This window comes from Ctenopharyngodon idella, chromosome 18 (assembly GCF_019924925.1).
Source record: "Ctenopharyngodon idella isolate HZGC_01 chromosome 18, HZGC01, whole genome shotgun sequence".
NCBI lineage: Eukaryota > Metazoa > Chordata > Actinopteri > Cypriniformes > Xenocyprididae > Ctenopharyngodon > Ctenopharyngodon idella.
Window position 1 is genome coordinate 17222061 of NC_067237.1, and position 19482 is coordinate 17241542.

Genomic DNA, 19482 nt, shown 5'->3' on the forward strand with positions numbered 1-19482 from the left:
CATCCAGAAACTTTAGACAAACACACAGTAAAAAAAAAGAACATTTTGATCTATAGTTGAGAAAAGTGGTGCAACCATGAGAGAGATGAATCTGAACAACCTTCTCAAGATGTTTTACTACATTTACTCACCAGGTTTGGGCTCTTCCTCTGGTTCTGGCTCCTCTTCTTCCTTTTTCTTCCTAAGGTTCTTGACCTTCTCCACCAAACTGAGCAGTTTTCCTTTCAGAGACGCTTCTACCTCTTCTTCCTCCTCTTCTTCTTCAATGTGGACACCTGAGATACAAAAACAAATATGGGTAAGAACCACATAGTCCAGATTTTTTTTGTCCAGGCTTGGTCAGTCATTAAGGCTATGTTCACATCTGATTATTTGTTTATCCAGTTGGAATCTGATCTAAATGACTGACTGTCCACAATGTGTATCGCAACTGTTCAGATCTGATTTGTGTCCCCCGTGGTGCTCTTTCATTTTCCGGAAAATCTGCAAAATCCGATTAAAGTATTCACACTGAAACAGATTTCCAAAAATGCAATATTTTGCCGTTCACACTTGCTAAATATGATCGTATTTGCACAAAAATTAGATTTGGACTGATAGTCTGAACGAGGCTTAAGTCTTCTTCATCATTTTTGTGTGTCATAATTTGTTAGAATCCTCAAGAAGAAGAACTGAATCAGTTTTCAGGTGATTTTTCAGCAGCAGATGCTGGTGTTGTAATGTGGTTGTACAGTAATTTTGTGGGATGTTTTGAACACTGACCGCAGTGATTTAGGAGGTCATTGTGGAAATTCTGGAGGGTTTCCCTCACTTCTTCTGGCACGGGGCAATCCTCATCTTCTGGGCTGTTCTTGAAGTTAGTCAACAGGAAAACCTACATATATGCTCACAATCAGTGATCAGTCTTCCTGAAAGCAGTTAAAATCATATGTGGATTTAAAGAAGAGCTTAAAGTGGAAGTGTGTCTTATACTTGTTCCTGAGGAGGAGAGCGGAACTCTCTGGTCCTGCGAGCCGTCTCTGCAGCAGACATAGTAAATGCTCTCATTAGCTCGCCGTATCGTTCACGCTGGTTTGACTGGATCTGCTGTACGAAACTATCAGAGAATGCCAAAATAGCCTCAACTCGGTGTCTGAGCTCACAGTCACAGAAATACTGTAGAAGAGTACACATCTAAAAGAGAGGGGGAGAGACAGACAAAGAGAGTATTAAAAAAGTACTAACAAGAGAAAAATGGACAGACAGACAGACAGACGATAGATAGATAGATAGATAGATAGATAGATAGATAGATAGATAGACAAATGAATGCATGAATAGAAGGATGGATGGATAGATGGATGAAAGGATGAATGAATAGAAAGATGGAGGGATGGATGGATGAATAGATAGATAGATAGATAGATAGATTACATTTACCTGCAGTTTTACAGACTCTGGCAGCTTCATTTGAAGTAGCCCCTCCTCTGGTGCCTCCTCTTCCTCCTCTTTGGCCTCTTCTCCTACTTCCTCTGCCTCCTTTTCCTCCTCTGCTTTTTCTCCATCCACTTTCTCTCCCTCCTCCTCCTCCACCGCCTTCTCAGTCTCTTTTCCTTCCTCTCCCTCCTCCTTCTTCAGAGCTTTCAGCTCCTCATCTTCCTCCTCCTCCTCCTCCTCTCCAACTCCTTCATCCACGGCTTCCTCCTCTCCTTCTGCCGCTTCTTCTTTCTCCTTCACCTCCTCTCCTTCCTCTTTGGGAGCAGCTTCCTCTCCTGGTTCCTCTGTCTCTCCTGCCTCCTCTTTCTTCCCGAACACACTGGGATCAATCATCTTGAGAATGTGTTTGACGTCTTCATTGTTGAAGATGCCCATAATGAGGAGGGTGCTGATGAGTTTGAGAATGGGAACGAAGTGGAACTCAACACTGCCCCCAACAGGATCACGCATGGCCTGGCTGCCATCAAACACGGCTTCTGTAAGCATGCTTAGAGCCTTGGTCTTCAGCTCCTGTAAAAGCAGAAAGAGTGCACATATATTAACAAAGAGATCGTCTTTCAACAACTGTAAAATACAATGCTTTATTAACATTTCTTCATTCTATACTGTATCATTAAAATGCTATAACAATGATCTTTACCTGCATTTCAATGCCTCAGGTATTCTTAATCAGAATTCAGTTAATACTTAATTTTTCTTGTTGGTCCTTAAAGCTCCAGTAAGCTTTTTTGAGAAACACTGTTGAACGTTGAAATCAACACCCAAACAAACAATGTTGTGAATATTTGTGTGTGTCTGCTTAAAAATGTTTGTACGTATGTAGTCCTGGCTGTCTAAATAGGAAAAAACAACAAAGTGGATCGGACCGATCAGACTGAGCATTACAACTTGTACTCTTGTAGCCAATCAGCAGTAGGGGGTGGAGAGAGAGTGAGCAAGAGGGAGATTTGAAGAAAGACTGTAGAAAGAGAGATGGCTGAGAGACATTACAAAAAAGAAAAGATCAGAGGAATATCACTGGAAAAAGAAGGGTTATGATCAGGCAAGAGATTTAGGATCTGCATCAATATTAGAAAGGTTTTCCAGTGCTGGAGAGACCAAAGTGGGAAGGCCTAATGCGTTGTTTCTCCTTGATACTTGAGTAACACTGGTTTTGCTGTTTCACAGAACCAATATATGCTGTTGTTGTAATATTAGCTACAGTAACGGGACAGTTTTGAGTGTCATTGTGAAGTGAAGTGACATGTAGCCCAGTTTGGTATCCCATACTCGCAGTTTGTGCTCTGCATTTCACCCATTCAAATGCAAACACACAGCAGTGAGTATTGAACATGCACACACCCGGAGCATTTGCTGCGGCGCCTGGGAGTGATTGGGAGTTGCTCAAGGGCACTTTAGTTGTGGGTAATGAGAGTGGAAGAGAGCGCTATTCATTCACTCTCCCCTCCTACATTTCCTCCCGGTACTGAAACTCGAAACCTTGACCTTCAGGTTACAAGTCCGACTCTCTAACCATTAGGCCGCAACTGTTTGTCTGATTGTCTGCTGATTTCAAATATCAACAGTGTTTCTCAGAAATCAAGTACTGCACCTTTATATTCTTAGTGTATCATCTATAGGGCTTTTCACACTGTGCTTAACCCTGGGTTATCATCGTTCTAAACACCACTTTTAACCCCAGGTAAAGGAACGTTTCAAACTTGTAATTTAGAAGCGAGGTTAGCACCGCTTTTTACCCAGGGTTATGAAACCCTGCTTCGGAGCACCGCTTTAAACCCCACATTGCAGCGCATATTTGCGGGATTTGGACATGGGAATGTACAGTGTGAAATGTCAGCTTATGAATACCTAGGATTAATTGTTAACCCCGGATAAATTATGAGCAGTGTGAAAAGTGAAGCAAGATAACCCAGGATTCCGTTTACCTGGGGTTTAGAAAGACCCAGGGTTAACTATTTTAAGTGTGAAAAGCCCTTATATGTACCAACAATCACTACTGGATCCCACTGTACCTGCAGAGGGATGATAGGGCTTAGGGTGTAGAGATCTGGGTCAGTGCCCACAAAGTTGATGGGGGAGAAGTGTAGCTTGGGTCTGAGGCAGGTCGTGAGGCCCACTCCTGGCAGGTCAAGGGCTGCCTCTGCATCTGGGAAAAGCTTAATACTGAGTGTCTCTTCTGTCATGGGAATGATGAACTCGCGGTTGGTTCCCAAGCGGTTGCGTTTGGCCGACTCCAAGTGGATACTGATGAGGAGGTCATAGTAGCCGCTGCGGAGAGGGCCGGGCAGGTAGGTATTCTCAATAGCGTAGAAGAGCTGGGATTCGTCCACATGGCTGCAGAGGGCATGGGCCACACGGTTGTTGCCCAACGCACACACGGCACAATAAAGCATCAGAGTGTGATAGTGGAACTTCAGCAAGTCGTGCTGCTCAGACAGTTCCAGGATGTCAATACACCTGCATATGAGAGGAATATGTCAACTGTCAAACAATACACAATAACTAGACAAAAAAGATACAAATACTAGATAAATGTTGGCTTAGGAAAGCATGGTCAGAAAATTTGAAGTAGTTTAAAGTCAGCATTGAACAGAAGTTGCGACAGGCCTTTCTTCCTTATTGTGATGTACATCCAAGTGAAAAAATGTAGGGCGGGACTTGAGGAGTTGATTGGATCATTGTGGTTTGCTATTGGTGGATCTCATGTGAGTGACAGGTTGTCCCACCCTTGTGCTTTGTCCCGCCCAGTAAACACGTCATCAGAGAAGAGAAGAGATATCGTTGCAAGAGAGAGGGGAAGTTATTTTGATTAAAGTTTGTGAGGGCACGTGAATTTTTTTTTTAAAAATGATGATGTGCTGGGGTGTTGCTATGCAGTTGCTAAGGTGTTTTAGTTGGTTGGTAGGCAGTTACTAGGGTGTTCTAGGTCATTGCTAAGGTGTTGCTATGTGGCTGCTAGGATGTTCTGGCTGGTTGCAAGGATGCTACTATTTGGTTGCTATGGTGCTCTGGGTTGTTGCTAGGCAGTTTCTATGTGGTTGCTAGGGTATTCTGTGTTTTTGCTAGGTTGTTGTTATGTGGTTGCTAGGGTGTTGTTGTGTGGCCGCTAGGATGTTTTCTGGGTATTTGCTAGGTGGTTGCTAAATTGTTTCTATGCAGTTAATATGGTGTTCAGGGTCATGCTTGGTGGTTACTAGTGTGTTGCTATGCAGGTGCTAGGGTGTTGTGAGTGGTTGCAGTTTCTAGGGTGCCTTGGGTCATTGGTAGGTTGTTGCTACATGGTTGCTAGGGTGTTCTGAGTGTTTGCTCGGTAATAGCCTTCCTGATAATGTTCGGGGCTCAGACTCGCTCACCCAGTTTAAATCTAGATTAAAGACACATCTCTTCAGCCAAGCATTCACATAATCCATCTCATAACAGATCAATTGCACATGACTATCTTTGCTTATGTTATGAACAGCGGCTATGCTAATTATTCTCCATTTGCTTTTCTGTTTTACCTCGGGACGCCCGTCCCGAGGTGACTAGAGAGTACATCAGTTTCAGTTTGGATCCAGCCTCTTAAGAAGACCTCAGATGACTAAAACTTTGGAAGAGACGGCGCCAACTCCTGCGATGACTTCAGAAGATGCAACATCTGGATCAACACGCACATTCACATTCTATAAATCCTAATTATTGTTAATATGCAATTCATTTTTCCAGGAGCTCTTTGCTTCTACCTCCAATTAAATTGCTAACAGTGCTTGTATGTTAATCGCCTAAATTATTACATTATTAGCTAACTGCAGTCTCCAAATTGTAATGTTGACATGCATTCTCTGTAAAGCTGCTTTGAAACGATATGTATCGTGAAAAGTGCTATACAAATAAATGTGAATTGAATTGAATTGAATTGAATCTAACTATACTGAAGACTCTTGAAGCAATTTGTTTTGCTTTGTTTTTTCCCCCCAAAATTATTGTTTTATTTATTTTTTGTTCTCGACTCATCCTACAGTACCTGTTCTCTTCAGGTATATGCAGAGCCATCATGGTGAGAGGATCTGTACATTCCACCATCCAGCCGTGCCTCTCGCTCACCCGCCCCACCTGTGGATTTAGGAAGTGGTTGGGCATCCTGCTCCAGATCACAGGGGTCAGCATTTGAACATCAAGCCGAGGAGGACACTGGGGCACCGGGTTCTTGCGCTCACTATGGAACATGGCTGCTGAAAGAGGCATGATATTCTACAGGATGGAGAAAAAAGTGAGAAAGGTAACTAAAAGACAACAAATCTTTAGTAAAAGGACTTCTAAAAAGAAAGCTGATGACATTAAGGGCAGAAGCAAAGGATAAAGCTGACCTTAAGTTTTCCAAGTTCCAGCTGCAGCATGTTCTGGCTGCCTGGCAATACAAACACAGCTGGAAACAGCTTAGTGTTGGGCTCCACCTGAGAGAGCATTTGAGTTCAAATGAACAATATGCACTCCTAACAGTTTAGAAATTAAGACAGGTGCTAAGGAAAGTTAAAAACAGAATTTATAAATGCCAGTAGCACCTTTAAAGAGATGAGCTGCACTCACCTGATAAAAAGTGTTGATCTCCTTCCCATTTGCTGTGAAATTCATTAGACCTGTTGCCAGATCAACCAAGCAACCAATCACTAGATCCTCCTGGCTGAACCTCTGCTGGGAGCTGCTGCCAAACTCTCCTCCCCACACCATATAGCAGTTACTTCTCCTCATACTGATAAACAAACAGATTATTATAAGTGTCGTATTCCAGAGTGATGAATAAACAAATATTTATAGCTTAATCGAAGGGAAGAATACTTTTATTTTTATTTTAGATTTCTAATTCAAATAAATTCTGTAATAATTCTGATAAAAAATTCGAAGCAGCGCAGTTTTCAACATTGAATTATGCCTTGAATTAAGTTATTTTTCTCACTCCATTGTAAAAAAAAAAAAAAAAAATAGTGTTTCCTTAATTTAAGCATAAATCTGACAAAAAAATTGTGAGGTTGGTCCTTAAAATAAGAACTATTTGCCAAAAAGATAAGAAATTCAAAACATACTCTCTGAAAACAAGTTTTATTATTTTAATTTGGTTCTCAAATAAATGCATGCTGTTTTAAGGCTTCTTACATTTTCACCTGAAAAACAAGAAGAAAATACTAAAAGAACATCTTTTTTCTGTTTCTTTTTGTTTTTCTAGTGGCAACATTTTTGAATGTGTGCAAAATACTATACTGTAAATATTATAAATGATAGGCATTACACTTTTTCAGTTTCACAGTTTCTTAAGGTAAAATCTCTCTTTTTTCCGCTCTGAACTAGGTCACTAGTGCAGTGCTCTTACATCACCAAAATCGATATTCACCTACATCACCTCACTATACTGAACATTTATTTTTAACTACATGCTTCTCCGCACTGCAGCTTCTTGTATTTATCCACATAGCCCACATTTCAATAGTTTGACATGACACATTTATGAGCTGAATCTCACCTGTCGTGTATGTTGCCCTTGTCATCTCCAACTGTCACAGTGACAGTACGGACCTTAGACAGGTCGAAGTTGAGGTCATACATGTGGAAGTCTGGGGTGACCCAACCCACCCATACCCCACTAGGTTCTTGCCCAGCGAAGATACGGACTGAGTAATAGTACTGCACAGTGGAGACAGAGAGAGCAGGATAAGTGAGAAAACAAGAGCAGAAAGTCTATCATATACGACAGATCTTGTAATGAAGACTGACTGTGGTCGTATTGAGGATGATCTCGGGGTCGTCACGATCGTCAGGCACCACATCCTCCATCAAACGGGGCATAAGAGGTGGAGGTGGAGGAGGGGTAATCATGGCTGCCTTTTTAGCTTTAAACAGGAATCTGAGGGAATACATTTGAGTGGTCAAGCATGAACGAGAGACTTTCTTGTAAAAATGAAGTGCGTTTGTATTGAATGTGCACTTGTAGTGTACTTTAAATCCTAAAAGAATATTTAAAAAAAAAAAACTTCACTTGAGATAATATAATATTAATGAAATAAAAGGCCACTTAAGTGTACTTAAAGAGAGTACACTTTCATGACTATGGCCCTGTCCCAAATGGCACCCTACAGACTTGCGGTCTCCCTATGAGTCTGCACTTTCGTGACGTAATGCCACTCTGACTGTCGGTAAGAAGTCAGCCGCGGAGCTTGGCAAAAGTGCACATTGAGGGTGCATATCGGCCACAAAGGGGGCGCTTGTGAGCACCCTTTTGACAAATGGGACCGTAAGTGCATATGAAATGTGCTGTTTGGAACAAGGCCTATGTTTCTTAACACACTTAAGTGCACTTGTAAAGCTCATTTTGTAATAATGTCAAATTAAAAGTTTTACTTTAGTACATTTTAAATAATTGTTTTAATATTATTTTGTCATGCCAAAGATCTTAAAGCACATGTAACTTGATTATAATTTCAACTGTAGTGTGTTATGTAATATTATTACACAGCTCTGTAGAATACTTGATTCTGATTGGTCAATCACACCATCCAGCGGTATGTTATTCCCAGATAACAACCGCTGAAAACAGAAAACACAGGCTCATCCAATTTACTGAAGTCAGCAGCACTATACGCTTGCTAGGAATGGTTTTTCTTCATCAAAGTTTTGCGTTTGGTGAGCTAATAAAGTATTAAAACTAAAGTATTAAAGTAAAAAAATAAAGTATTAAATCAAATCAATATTTTGTGTACAGTTATTTGATTGTCAACCAGTATCGTGGACTCGCACTCTCTTGTTTTATACAAACGCAGCTGCTGCCATTTTGCGACTACTGTTTTGTACACTGTTGAATTATAACATAACAAACAGGTACGATTTTAAAACAGTTTCATCTCAGATCAATATCTCTTATCCCCATAATTATTTATGTGGCGAAATGGCATTTAATAAGTGATATGACTGTACCGTATCCCTTAAATGTCAGTCTAGTTTGAACTTGCCACGCTAGCAACTGATCTCTCCGCAGAAGCTTTGTGTTTAAAGAGCTAATAAAATATTTCGACTCAGATTAAATATTTCGTGCCTAATTATTTACTTATGTGGCAAGTAGCCGTGTAATAAGTGGGATAATGTACATCCAGCCGGTTGTTATCTCAGAATAAACCCTGACAGGGTGATCAGGACTCCGACGTGAAGTGGAGAGGTCTTGTATCAGCCTGAAGAAGTTTATTCTGAGATAACAACCAGCTGGATGTACATTATCCCTTACTTACATTTATTACATTGCAACTGCGCAATTACAAATATATTTAAATACATGATATACAAGTTTCAATAGAAATGACAGCGAAGTATATTTTAGTTTATCATAATATCTGTCATTACATTCGCCAGTACACTTTATCCATATTTCCAAGACAATAGAAGTAATTATGAAATTATATATAAAGATGTACCCAAGTCCTACTTATGTGGGTCAAAAAAGCACTTTAAAGTTCAGATAACTGCATTTAATTACAATTTAAACCATAACATATTTTAATCCAATTGCAATTAACATGCAGTTAAGTGTCTGAAACATTACATTTAGTTCAGACTTTAAGGGATATTTCTCCCTAAAATTGACCTTGTTCTCCCTGATCTTGGCCATTGGTCTTCTGTGCAAGACTATGTGTTTGTGAGACTCTATCAGCGCCACAGTTCACTATGACCCGCCCAGAAAAAGCACACAAGTTGTGAGAAATCAAGATGAACAAAAACGGAACATGAAATACAACCTATGTGCCTTCTTCTCTGAGGTGAATATATCAGTTGTGTTTGTTGTAACAAGATACACATACAAGATACACATCTGTCAACTGTCAGTCTGACTGTCATCAGACAAACATAGTTCTGGTCCAGAGATTTTCAACTCAGTGAAGAAAGTACACAGATGCTTTTTGGGGATCTCTAAGCATTATATTTCATGTTGCATATTTATTAAACTTGATTTCTCACAACTTGAGAAATCATAAACTGCAGCACTGACAGAGTCTCACGAACGTGTAGTCAACAGCCAAGTTCAGGATTTTGGTTAAATAATACATTTTGGTTTGTTTTTCACCAAACCCTATCATAAACCCCCAGAACAAATGGAATATAGGACACGTGTTGCATGGGATCATTCTGTGATACTTATGCATCTTTGGGACAAATGTCAGGATAAGCTTCCTAAAAGTCCTCAGTTCTCACCCTTTCTTTTTTCCTTTCTCGGATGCAGTGTCTTTGTCATTTTCTTTACTGCTTGGGATATCTTTGGGCACGGATGGCTCCTTTTCCTTCTCCTCCTGCTCTTTGCGACTGGCTGACTTTTTCAGCACCTCAAATTCAGAGTCGGGGTCCACCTCTAGCACCTCGTCTTCAGGGATGGTGAGGGTCCGTGTGAGGGGAGTGGTGCCAGCAGGCACCTTGAAGGTCAGGTCGAACTCTACAGGCATGCTCAGTCTGAAGAACAACATGTCTGTGTTGGCGTTTTGGGATCCAAAAGTCTTGTGGGTTATTTTCAGACAGGGGGCGCTGTCTACGGTCCCATCCACACGAGAGACCTACAGGCCACATGAGAACATTAAAACGGGTCCATAAACTTTATATTTAACTTTAAACTCAAATAAATGTCACAAAGATACCTCAATGTGGTTGTGGTCGGTGGCAACCGGGACAAACTGGGGCAGGCTCTTACTGAACCACATTGTGATGTCTCTCTTCATGTTGATGGCGAATGGCTCAAAGCCTTCTTGGAGCCCACAGATGGCGAAGTAGCGTAGGCTGCTAACATTTTGACCTAGGTTAATACGGCCAACCTGAGAAAGACCCAACATGCAGACTGGAATAAAACCTGGAGAGAGAAAAATAAAGAAAAGAGGCTGATTTAGAGCAGGGGTGGGGGAAAACAAAATCAAAACAACATAGAATCGTAATATTTTGCGTAGAAATATTGTTTTACAAATATAAAATATCTGATACATCTTCTTCTTTGGGGACATTTGCAGTTGAAAAAGGTAATAAACAGCTATATATGTTTTCACAATACTTAGCATGCCACAAAATGTATATATATAATTGCAATAAATTTGTATCATGACTGAAGAATCGTGATAATGTTGTGTCCTGGGGACTCTGGTAATGGCGCTAGCATTAGCCTTAGCTATGGACTTCAAAGCTGAGGTTAAATCAGTTCCTCTGGGGCCATTTTCAGTTAAAAAAGGTAATAAATTGCAATACATAGGTGCGTTCATGCCATGTCATAATTACTGTAATTACCAGATTAAGACTTGTAAAAAACGCTCACGTCCTCATAGAACTCATAATTACAACTTGTAAACTGGGAATTTTCTGAGAGCTCCAACTTGTACCATGTGACCACTGAAGATTCAATTTGGCATTGATAGTGTTGCTATAGAAATGCATGGTTCCGAGTCTGAGGACATGAACAGCTCTGAGAAAGTCATGTGTTGTCATCTCGTAATTATGGTTATTATGACATGGCGTGAGCGCAGCATACATTATCGCAAAACGCAGCATTTCGCAAAATGTATAAAATATACATTTTACATATCGTATTGTAACTGTGCAAGCTGACCCCATTTGATGCCAAATGCCATTAATTCTTGTGCATTTTCTGCCAAAAATTTCATCAACATCTAAGTTGCCATATTAGATTTTGCTATTAAATTTGCATATTAAATTACAATGATGAATGGCTTTACAAGTCTTAAAATGTAGCATATTGGGTATGGAAATCATATGGAAAGTTTTTATGATATCTTTAGGCAGCAGCCAAGCCAGGCTATTCTTCAAAAATTTATATTTTGTCTTTGATGTAAGAAAGAAACTCATACAGGTTTGGAACAACATAAGAGTGGAAGTAAATTATGAGTATTTTCAGTTTTGGGAGAATTATCCATTTAATAAATTGAATCCCTTTCCTTAATACTAAAAACAACCATTCAATCAGAAGTAAATTTCCTATTACACAGCTTTTTAAATCCAAGACTAGGATTGATTTGTGTCTGTGGAAACAAACCTCTTAAGACTCAACCAAAAAGTATCTGCAGACTTTTTCTAACTGGCTAAACAACAAAGCTTATTAAAAAAAAAACACATTACCTCTAAAAACACCTCATCGAAACCCCACTGATAAACTGTACTACAAAAAAACAACATCATTATAGTCCAAATCCTTACCGTCTCCAATATCAATGTCTTTGAAGGCCATTTCAGAGCCAGAATCACTGATCAGCATCTCTCCGTTAAGAGTAAACATGATGTTCATTTCAGTGAGGTCTATCATGCAACCGACCACATCACCAGACTGCCACTGACGACCAAATGGCTCATTACCAATGTGCCATCGCTGAGCCTGCAGGGAGAGCAGAGGAGAGTCATTTAGCATTTATTGCAGCTATACAAAATAGTCTATCAGCAACTACGGCACACAATATATGTTGGTCCAATTACCATATAACACAGCAGAATTAAATTAATATGACACCACTGACCCTGTTTCCATTAAAGACATAGGCCAGCTCATCAGAACCAAGCTCAACATCAGAGCGGACGTTCGGTCGAGCCCAGCCCACCCTCATCTCTCCTGTGGTTACGGCCTCAAACTCAAAGTACCATTTTCCTGAGGTGATAGCGTACTGCTTCTCGGCCCTGAAGATACGCACTTTATCTCCACGTGTGTTCTCAACACCATGACCACCTGCGGGAGAAAGAGATTTGAAGAATTTAGAGCTGAATAAACTATACAAAACCAATCAAATATTTAAATCTGTTCCATATTCTGGATCCTAGTACATGAAAGATACTGGTAAGGTAATAATGCACTAATGCAGCTAAAACAAAGACTCACTGCTCTCCTGATCTGGTGGCTCAATGTTGTATCCATAGCCAATCAGAGTGCGCACAGCGTTGTTCACACTGTCTCTGTTGGTCTTCTTTGTTCTCTCATCCAGCAGGTTATATGGCACCAGACGAGGGTTACGCTTATTCAAGATGTCCTGAGGGTAAAGTAATGAGAGTAAAAAGTTTGGGCTCCCTTTCAAGCTTTAATTGAATTCCAGTTCACAGATATTCACACAACAAAGTTCCCATCCAAACTCAATTATCAGCGAAATATGACTGAAGCCCAGTTTGTTTAATTGTGCATTCGTGGCACGCGTTCACCAGCACGCTCCAAGATTTACGCGAGACACTCCTATCGTGACGCCGATGATAAAATGTGCGACCCATATGAATTCGATTCAGAAATTACAATTTTAAAATGCTATAGAGAAAGTGAAACATGTTCTTAAACAGCCATATAAACTGAAAAAAACACTGATGAAAAGAAGAGAAAACATCATCTTGCACCAACATAAATTAGAAAGCTTTTTAAAGTTTATCATGACATGAATTTATCACGTTTTATTGTATTTATTGTGGTTAATTCTGACTAATTTGTAGAGTTCATAATAGATAATCTGTTAATGAAATAAATCATTCACTATAGATTTATATTACAACTGTGGCATGTTGTAGCTATAGTTTCAAAATGTGTAGGTTGCTATTTTCATAACGAATGCTATAGATCAATAAAAAAAAGAAGAGTCAACAACGGTCTAATGAGGAGCCATCAATGGTCGTACCTGTAATTATAGCCTTATTGTAACAAATGCTAGAGTTAAACAATTACAAGAACTATGTTATTCATAGGGCAAAGTACAGGTTTTTAATCAAGATCTTTAAAGCCTGGACCTTCTTATATTATTGACCCTATGTGTAAAATCTGTTCTGTTCTAATGATGACTGATAATAGGAATAACCTGGCCTTCAGATATTTCAAGATGACATAGCCAAAATCATTAAGAGGCTGATGAAGTTTTAAGGAGTAGGAAATAATCTATTTCAATATAAGAAAATGTTAAGCAAAGTTAGTTTGACTTTGAAGTAGAAAATTCTGTCAAACTGGTTACAGATGCGTAAATAATATAAGATATATTTTATATCCTATTTAAACAAGTAATTGTTAACTAGGCTTTTTTTTTACTTAATTGCAATTATGTTATCAACCAGCTTTGCATGTGTGGATGATAGGTAAGATACCACAATGTCAATGACCTTTTGCAAAAATAAACAAACAAACAACGAAGGATCATGCCCTGGGACCCCGCTAAAACGGTTCACGCTTCAACCCCCCGGTGTTCAAACCAAAACTACGCCCTTGCCAGGATGATCTACTTTTTTTGGTTAGAATAAAGTGCAGATCTATGCACACTCTAACGGTTAATATTAAAACTACAAAAAGTGCTAAGAAACTTCAAACATGGCAGACATGCAAGGCTGATAATTCAGTAAAGAGGTTTAGATAAAGTGGTTTGAGTGATTAATAATCAGTATCTAACCTGGCGAAAAGATATTTATTCTATGTTATCCACATTATATTTCATCTGCAACAGCATTGTGAACTTTTATAAAGATACTTTTGGTCATTAACATTTAAATGCATCATATTCAAACACACAAGGAGAGTCTCCGCATGAAAGACCCACGACTGGCAGATCAACGTGCGACAACATTTCTCGCCCAGATGGTAGGAAATTAAATTAAATTGAATGTGGAGGGTTTTAACTGTAACAAAATGATTGACAGAGCAGTTTAAATGGTGACAGGATGCACATAACTAAGCGGCAGAGCATCCGCTGAAAATGCAATTATGATGAAGTAGTACGTCCGAAAGCTTGCCTACTCTTTTGCTACACACTCAAAAGCATGTACTTTTCTTCACAAAAACAGTACGTTTAGGGCATAGTATAAGTAGTCGAAATGGGATGCAGCACATCTTTTTTTGCATTCCAATTATGACATCCAAAGACATTTTTTCTAGCCCCTTTTTTTCTCCACCACTGTTTTTCTGCCACCACAATGACGTAACTGTGATGTCTGCTCTCATATGGTCTTTTATGACATTGGTGTCATTAGTGTCATATGTCATTAGTGTCCACATCTACCTGCACAATGCTATAGGTCCATCCTTGTCTGACTCTGTCCCGTGCCCAAACATTGTGCCCATTTTCCGCCAGCTTCTCCACCAGCTGGTTCTGATTGGGTGTCAGTTTGACATGATTGAGGTCCAGAGGAGCAGGTTTGTACCCACTGCTCATCACATAACTGACCAAGAAACAGAAAAATATGTAAATCAAAACCTTATACATTTACAAGATAAAAGTGTGTTTTTTAGGTTTACATACGTTTTGGGCAGTTTGATCTTCCTCAGATTCTCCTCTGCTTTCTCATCTCCCATGCCTACATGGCATCCCAGAGCTAAGAGGGTTCTGGAGAGGTCAAGGAGAAAAAGTTGATGAATAAATCGGATAGACAGACGGATGCATAAGCAATGAACTTCAGAGATTTGAGATTCAACAGACACTCACTTCAAGGTCTCTCCAGACATCTGGAGGTTATAATTCCTCTCGGGTTCTGGAAGACTCTGAAAGTCCACCAGGCACGGGTGCAACTTCTTATTATCATCCCTGAACTGAGAGAGAGTTTGTGTTTAATAAGGATCTTAAGTTTATATGTATGTGAGTGCTTGAGTTGGTGTTTATTTGTGAAAACCAGAGGCAAAAAGCACTCACCACTCCATAAGTCCAACCCTGCTCAATACGGGTCACGGCCCAGAGCTCGTGGATGTTTTCTGCAAGCTTCTCTCTGATCCGCTCCAAATGAGGAGGTAGCACAATCTACAAATGACATACACAACACGTACATGTACATTGACCGGTAAGTGAAAGTGTTTCTGCCAAGCAACAGTGGAGTGGGGGGAAAAATATGGGTAGTTTAGTTTACCTGGGCAGTGTCAACAGGACAGGGTGTGAATGAAGTGTGCGTGAGGGACTGCGTGGGGCCCAGCAGGTTTCTGACTCCATTAAAGTCATGTTTATACTCCTTAATAGGCTCAATGCGCATTCTGTCTTTGGGAAGAAGAGCTTCGTAACATGGTGCGTAACCAGGAGGGGGCAAGAACTTAAAATCCCCATGGCGACCTCCCAAAAGGAAGCGAGCTCTGAGAAATGAAGGAAAACGCAGGTCAACAAGTGAGAAGACATTATAAATGTGCATGAATGAATCATATTTCTAAAAATAAAACTATTGATTTTAGTATTTAGTGTTTTCATTTGTTATTCTCAGGTCTGGTGAGATGTTTTTGGAAAATAAGTCTTACAAAGGCTGCAATTATTTAATCAAAAATACAGTAAAACAGTTGCTTTCTGAAATTTTATTATAATTTAAAAAGAACTGTTTTCTATTTTATTATATTTGTGATATTTGTGGCTTAATTTTAAGCATCATTACTTCAGTCTTCAGTGTCACATGATCCTTCAGAAATCATTCTAATATGCTGATTCTAATTGCTGCTCAATATACATTTCCTATTATATTTTTGTGAAAACCGTGATGCATTTTTTCAGGATTCTTTGATGAATAGAAAGTTCAGAAGAACAGCATTTACTTGAAATTGAAAGCTTTTGTAACATGTGTTTACTGTCACTTTTGATTTGATCAATTTAATGCATCCTTGCTGAATAAAAGTATTAATTTCTTAAATAAATAAATAAAAAAAATCTTACTGACCCCAAACTTTTGAATAGCAGTTTATATTATGTGTAAATATTAATATTTATAGACCCTTGTCATGTCTGTTTTTGGATTGATTTCATGTCTATTATTTTCTAATTTGTCACAGTCATGTTTACTGTCATGTCATGTGATTTCCTTGCGCCTCATGTGTCATGTTTTGATTGGTTTATTGTGTTCATTAGTTACAGGTGGGTCTTGTTATGTCATTAGTCCTTGTACAGTATATATATATATATATATATATATATATAGTCTAGTCTAGTCTGGTCAAGTCCCAGTCAAGTCCAAGTGTTTAATACTTCAATAAACTGCATTCTCATCTCAACTCGCCTTCAGTGGACTACAGTTGCAACCCTAAAATTAAAAATATACTTAATGTGCATTGAATGTATCATTTATATATTATCCATAAATTATATACAAATTAAAATAATTATTGGTTTAAGCCAGAATTTTAATATCGGCATATCCCTACTACAAAGATTTTCTAATTAAATAAAGTAAATAATAACATTAATTACTTCACTCCAGCGGAGAAGCTAATGACAGGGAAAAGAGGCCGTCTACGTTGAAGTTCTCAAACATTCCCTGGACTGGATGGCCATTAATACGGAAGGAGATACTGGGCACGCTCAGATCCAGACAGCAGCTCACAACGTCATCTGCTGCCAGGATGTGCTGGTTGGGCGAAGCCACCTGACGTGGCACGTGACCTACACAGAGAAAATTATGGTTATGTAACACTCACACACCACTGTATATATAGAATATACAAGATCACCACATTTACCTGACCACAAGTGAAGGCCATCAAAGCCATAAGAGTAGAGGTCATCGCCCACACCGTTGCCACCCCAGCCCTCTCCTCCTCCTGGGTACGGACTGAAGCCCTCAGTCAGAGCCCAGCCAACACGCAGATGGCTAGCTTGGGCTGTCACAAACGGCTCCACATAGTCCACCATCACCTCGAAATACCACTTCTTGTACTGTGTGGAACCCTCACAAGTCCCCAAAAAGATATTGGGCCTCACGCTACAAGGAGAAAGAGACATTTATGCAGTAAATGGTGTATAATCTTTTCAATTTCTTTGATTTAGCACATCTTCAGGAACAAAAGCTGCAGTAAATGGAAAAAAAGGTGCAATTCATTTCAAAGAGGGCCTATGATGCACTTTTACAAAGACTTGATTTTGTTTTTGGGATCTGCGAGAATTGGTTTTCATGCCTGAATGTTCAAAAAACACATTATTTTTGACATTGTTGCGGCACCTCTCTTCCCAGTCTGTCAGTAACGCTCTGTTTAGTTCCTGTCTCAATGAAGGGAAAAAAGCACAATGTGCTCTGATTGGTCGGCTGGACCAGTGTGTTGTGATTAGCCAACCGCTTCAAGCGTGTTTGGGAAATGTCCTGCCCCTTACCATAACCACAAGTTTCAACACACTACTAACTAACTCAACCGGGCGCCGCCCCTTTATTTTACATATGCCTTGGGTGAGATTTTTTTAAATGAGGAATATTGTTATGTGTTCATTCCCAGAAGAAAACTCCAATGGAGTCGTTTCAGGGAGTTCAGTGCGCACTGATATAGAGATTAACTCCCGCTGGAGAGACTTTTTGCTTTTTGATGCTCAAACAGCAACATTACACACTAAAGAAAGTTGAACATGCAAAAAAGCATAATAATATAAACCTTTATATCTCAACAAATATTACCTTGATACATAGTTAACGATGTTAGTCTGCAGCAGGAGGTCACGGCCTGGAAGCAAATTTTCTGTGATGAGGTTCTGATTGGACCTCACAGCAACACCGTTACACACACACAGAGAACGTAATACATCTAAAACCTGTCAGAGAAAAAGGCAGAGGAGAGTGAGATCTTCTATGTGTGGTAAAATGCTAAATGTTACTTGACCAAATGACGTTTACAGTTAGACCTTATGGTTTCGACCGTGTTTGTCCAGAAGAGAAATGATAGACTTGATGTGATTCTCCTGAATGATGTTCAGGACTTCAGGACTTTCAATCAAAACACAGTACAGCACCTCTAGAATGCCTAGAGACGAGGAGATGGAGAAAGACATGTAAAGAGCAAGATGTGGCAAAACATATTTTGTATTTTGTGCCATTTGTTTACTGTGTGCCCGAAGAAGGTGTTGCAGATACCTGAAGAAGCTTCCAGACGATCCAGTTTACTGACCAACCAATCCAGGTTATCGCAAAACAGAGCACAGTTAGAGCGGTTTCCTCTGATCAGAGACGCTGCAAAAACAGAGACATGTTTACAGATGTATGCTTCCATTTATTTACATTTAAATTATTTATATTTACACTACTGATTTGGAATAATTAAGCTTTTTTAATATTTTTGAATGAAGTCTCTTCTGCTCACCAAAGCTGCATTTATTTGATCAAAAATAAAAGCAGTAAAAATTGTGAAATACTATTACAATTTAAATAACCTTTTTTGTTTTAATATATTTTAAAATGTTTTTGAAAGAGACTTATTTCAGAAACTTTTGACCACCTGTTTATATTTATATTATATTTATTTATATTTAAATTCATATCTAGTCACCAAGCAGTTCATAGAGCAGATTGACAATCTCTTTCCAGGATTCGGCTGCTTCCTCTCCGGCAAACTCAGAGAAGTGTGCAGCAGTATTGTAGACATTCAGGCGGTCGATACACTCCAGCACGATCGTGATCATCCCCTGCAACACAAAAGAAACATTAAATGAATGGGGATCAGGGCTGATTTTCAGACAGACAGGCACAAACACACACATACACAGACCTCTTCTTGGAAGAGGTTCTGTCGGTTGCGTAGAGAGCGCAGCTTGGTCTGTTTCTCTTCGTGTTCCAGCTCCTCCTCTGGATGCCGGAAGTAATGGATCAGATCCTGCAGGGACAGGATCACTGCGTCCAGTGGCAGGGACACTGGACCGGGAGATTTGTTTTTCCCACTTAGAGAGTCCAGACCTCTGACATAGAAAAGAGAGGAGAGGATGCAGGCACATTCAGAGAATATAGACAACGGTCTACAAATTTTCAGGAATTATCAGCCTGAATAGGCCAAAATTAGAAATAATTACAGCTTATTTTATACTCTTTTTATGTGCCAAAAACAAAAAGTTACATAGAAAAACTGAAAATACAGTTTTACCGTATAACATACAATATAAATGAATTATACGTTATAGTGTATGTGATGTACAGTCATACTTGATGAACTGTGTAAAAAGGCCCGTCGTGCTGTAGATCATACGAGCAGCCTGAGACTCTTCTGTTTGAGAGCGAGAGCAAGTCAGTGCATCATCCATATGGCCCTCTTGATGTAATATGGCCTAAGAGAAAGAAAAATAAGTT

General features: G+C 39.4%; 1 protein-coding gene across 1 annotated transcript in view; it reads right to left on the reverse strand.

Annotated features, from left to right (window-relative positions):
- The window catches only part of ryr1b (ryanodine receptor 1b (skeletal)), a 104599-nt gene that overhangs the window by 53193 nt on the left and 31924 nt on the right, over positions 1-19482 (reverse strand). Inside the window, 29 exon segments of the mRNA XM_051869470.1 lie at positions 132-275; positions 763-874; positions 973-1173; positions 1420-1986; positions 3489-3933; positions 5480-5706; positions 5823-5909; positions 6043-6205; positions 6971-7131; positions 7222-7351; positions 9685-10037; positions 10119-10327; positions 11677-11851; positions 11991-12196; positions 12347-12494; positions 14484-14643; positions 14724-14807; positions 14907-15010; positions 15111-15215; positions 15322-15538; positions 16635-16668; positions 16671-16826; positions 16904-17145; positions 17827-17960; positions 18051-18169; positions 18280-18375; positions 18692-18827; positions 18911-19097; positions 19339-19460. Coding sequence (XP_051725430.1) covers positions 132-275; positions 763-874; positions 973-1173; positions 1420-1986; positions 3489-3933; positions 5480-5706; positions 5823-5909; positions 6043-6205; positions 6971-7131; positions 7222-7351; positions 9685-10037; positions 10119-10327; positions 11677-11851; positions 11991-12196; positions 12347-12494; positions 14484-14643; positions 14724-14807; positions 14907-15010; positions 15111-15215; positions 15322-15538; positions 16635-16668; positions 16671-16826; positions 16904-17145; positions 17827-17960; positions 18051-18169; positions 18280-18375; positions 18692-18827; positions 18911-19097; positions 19339-19460 — 5224 coding nt within the window.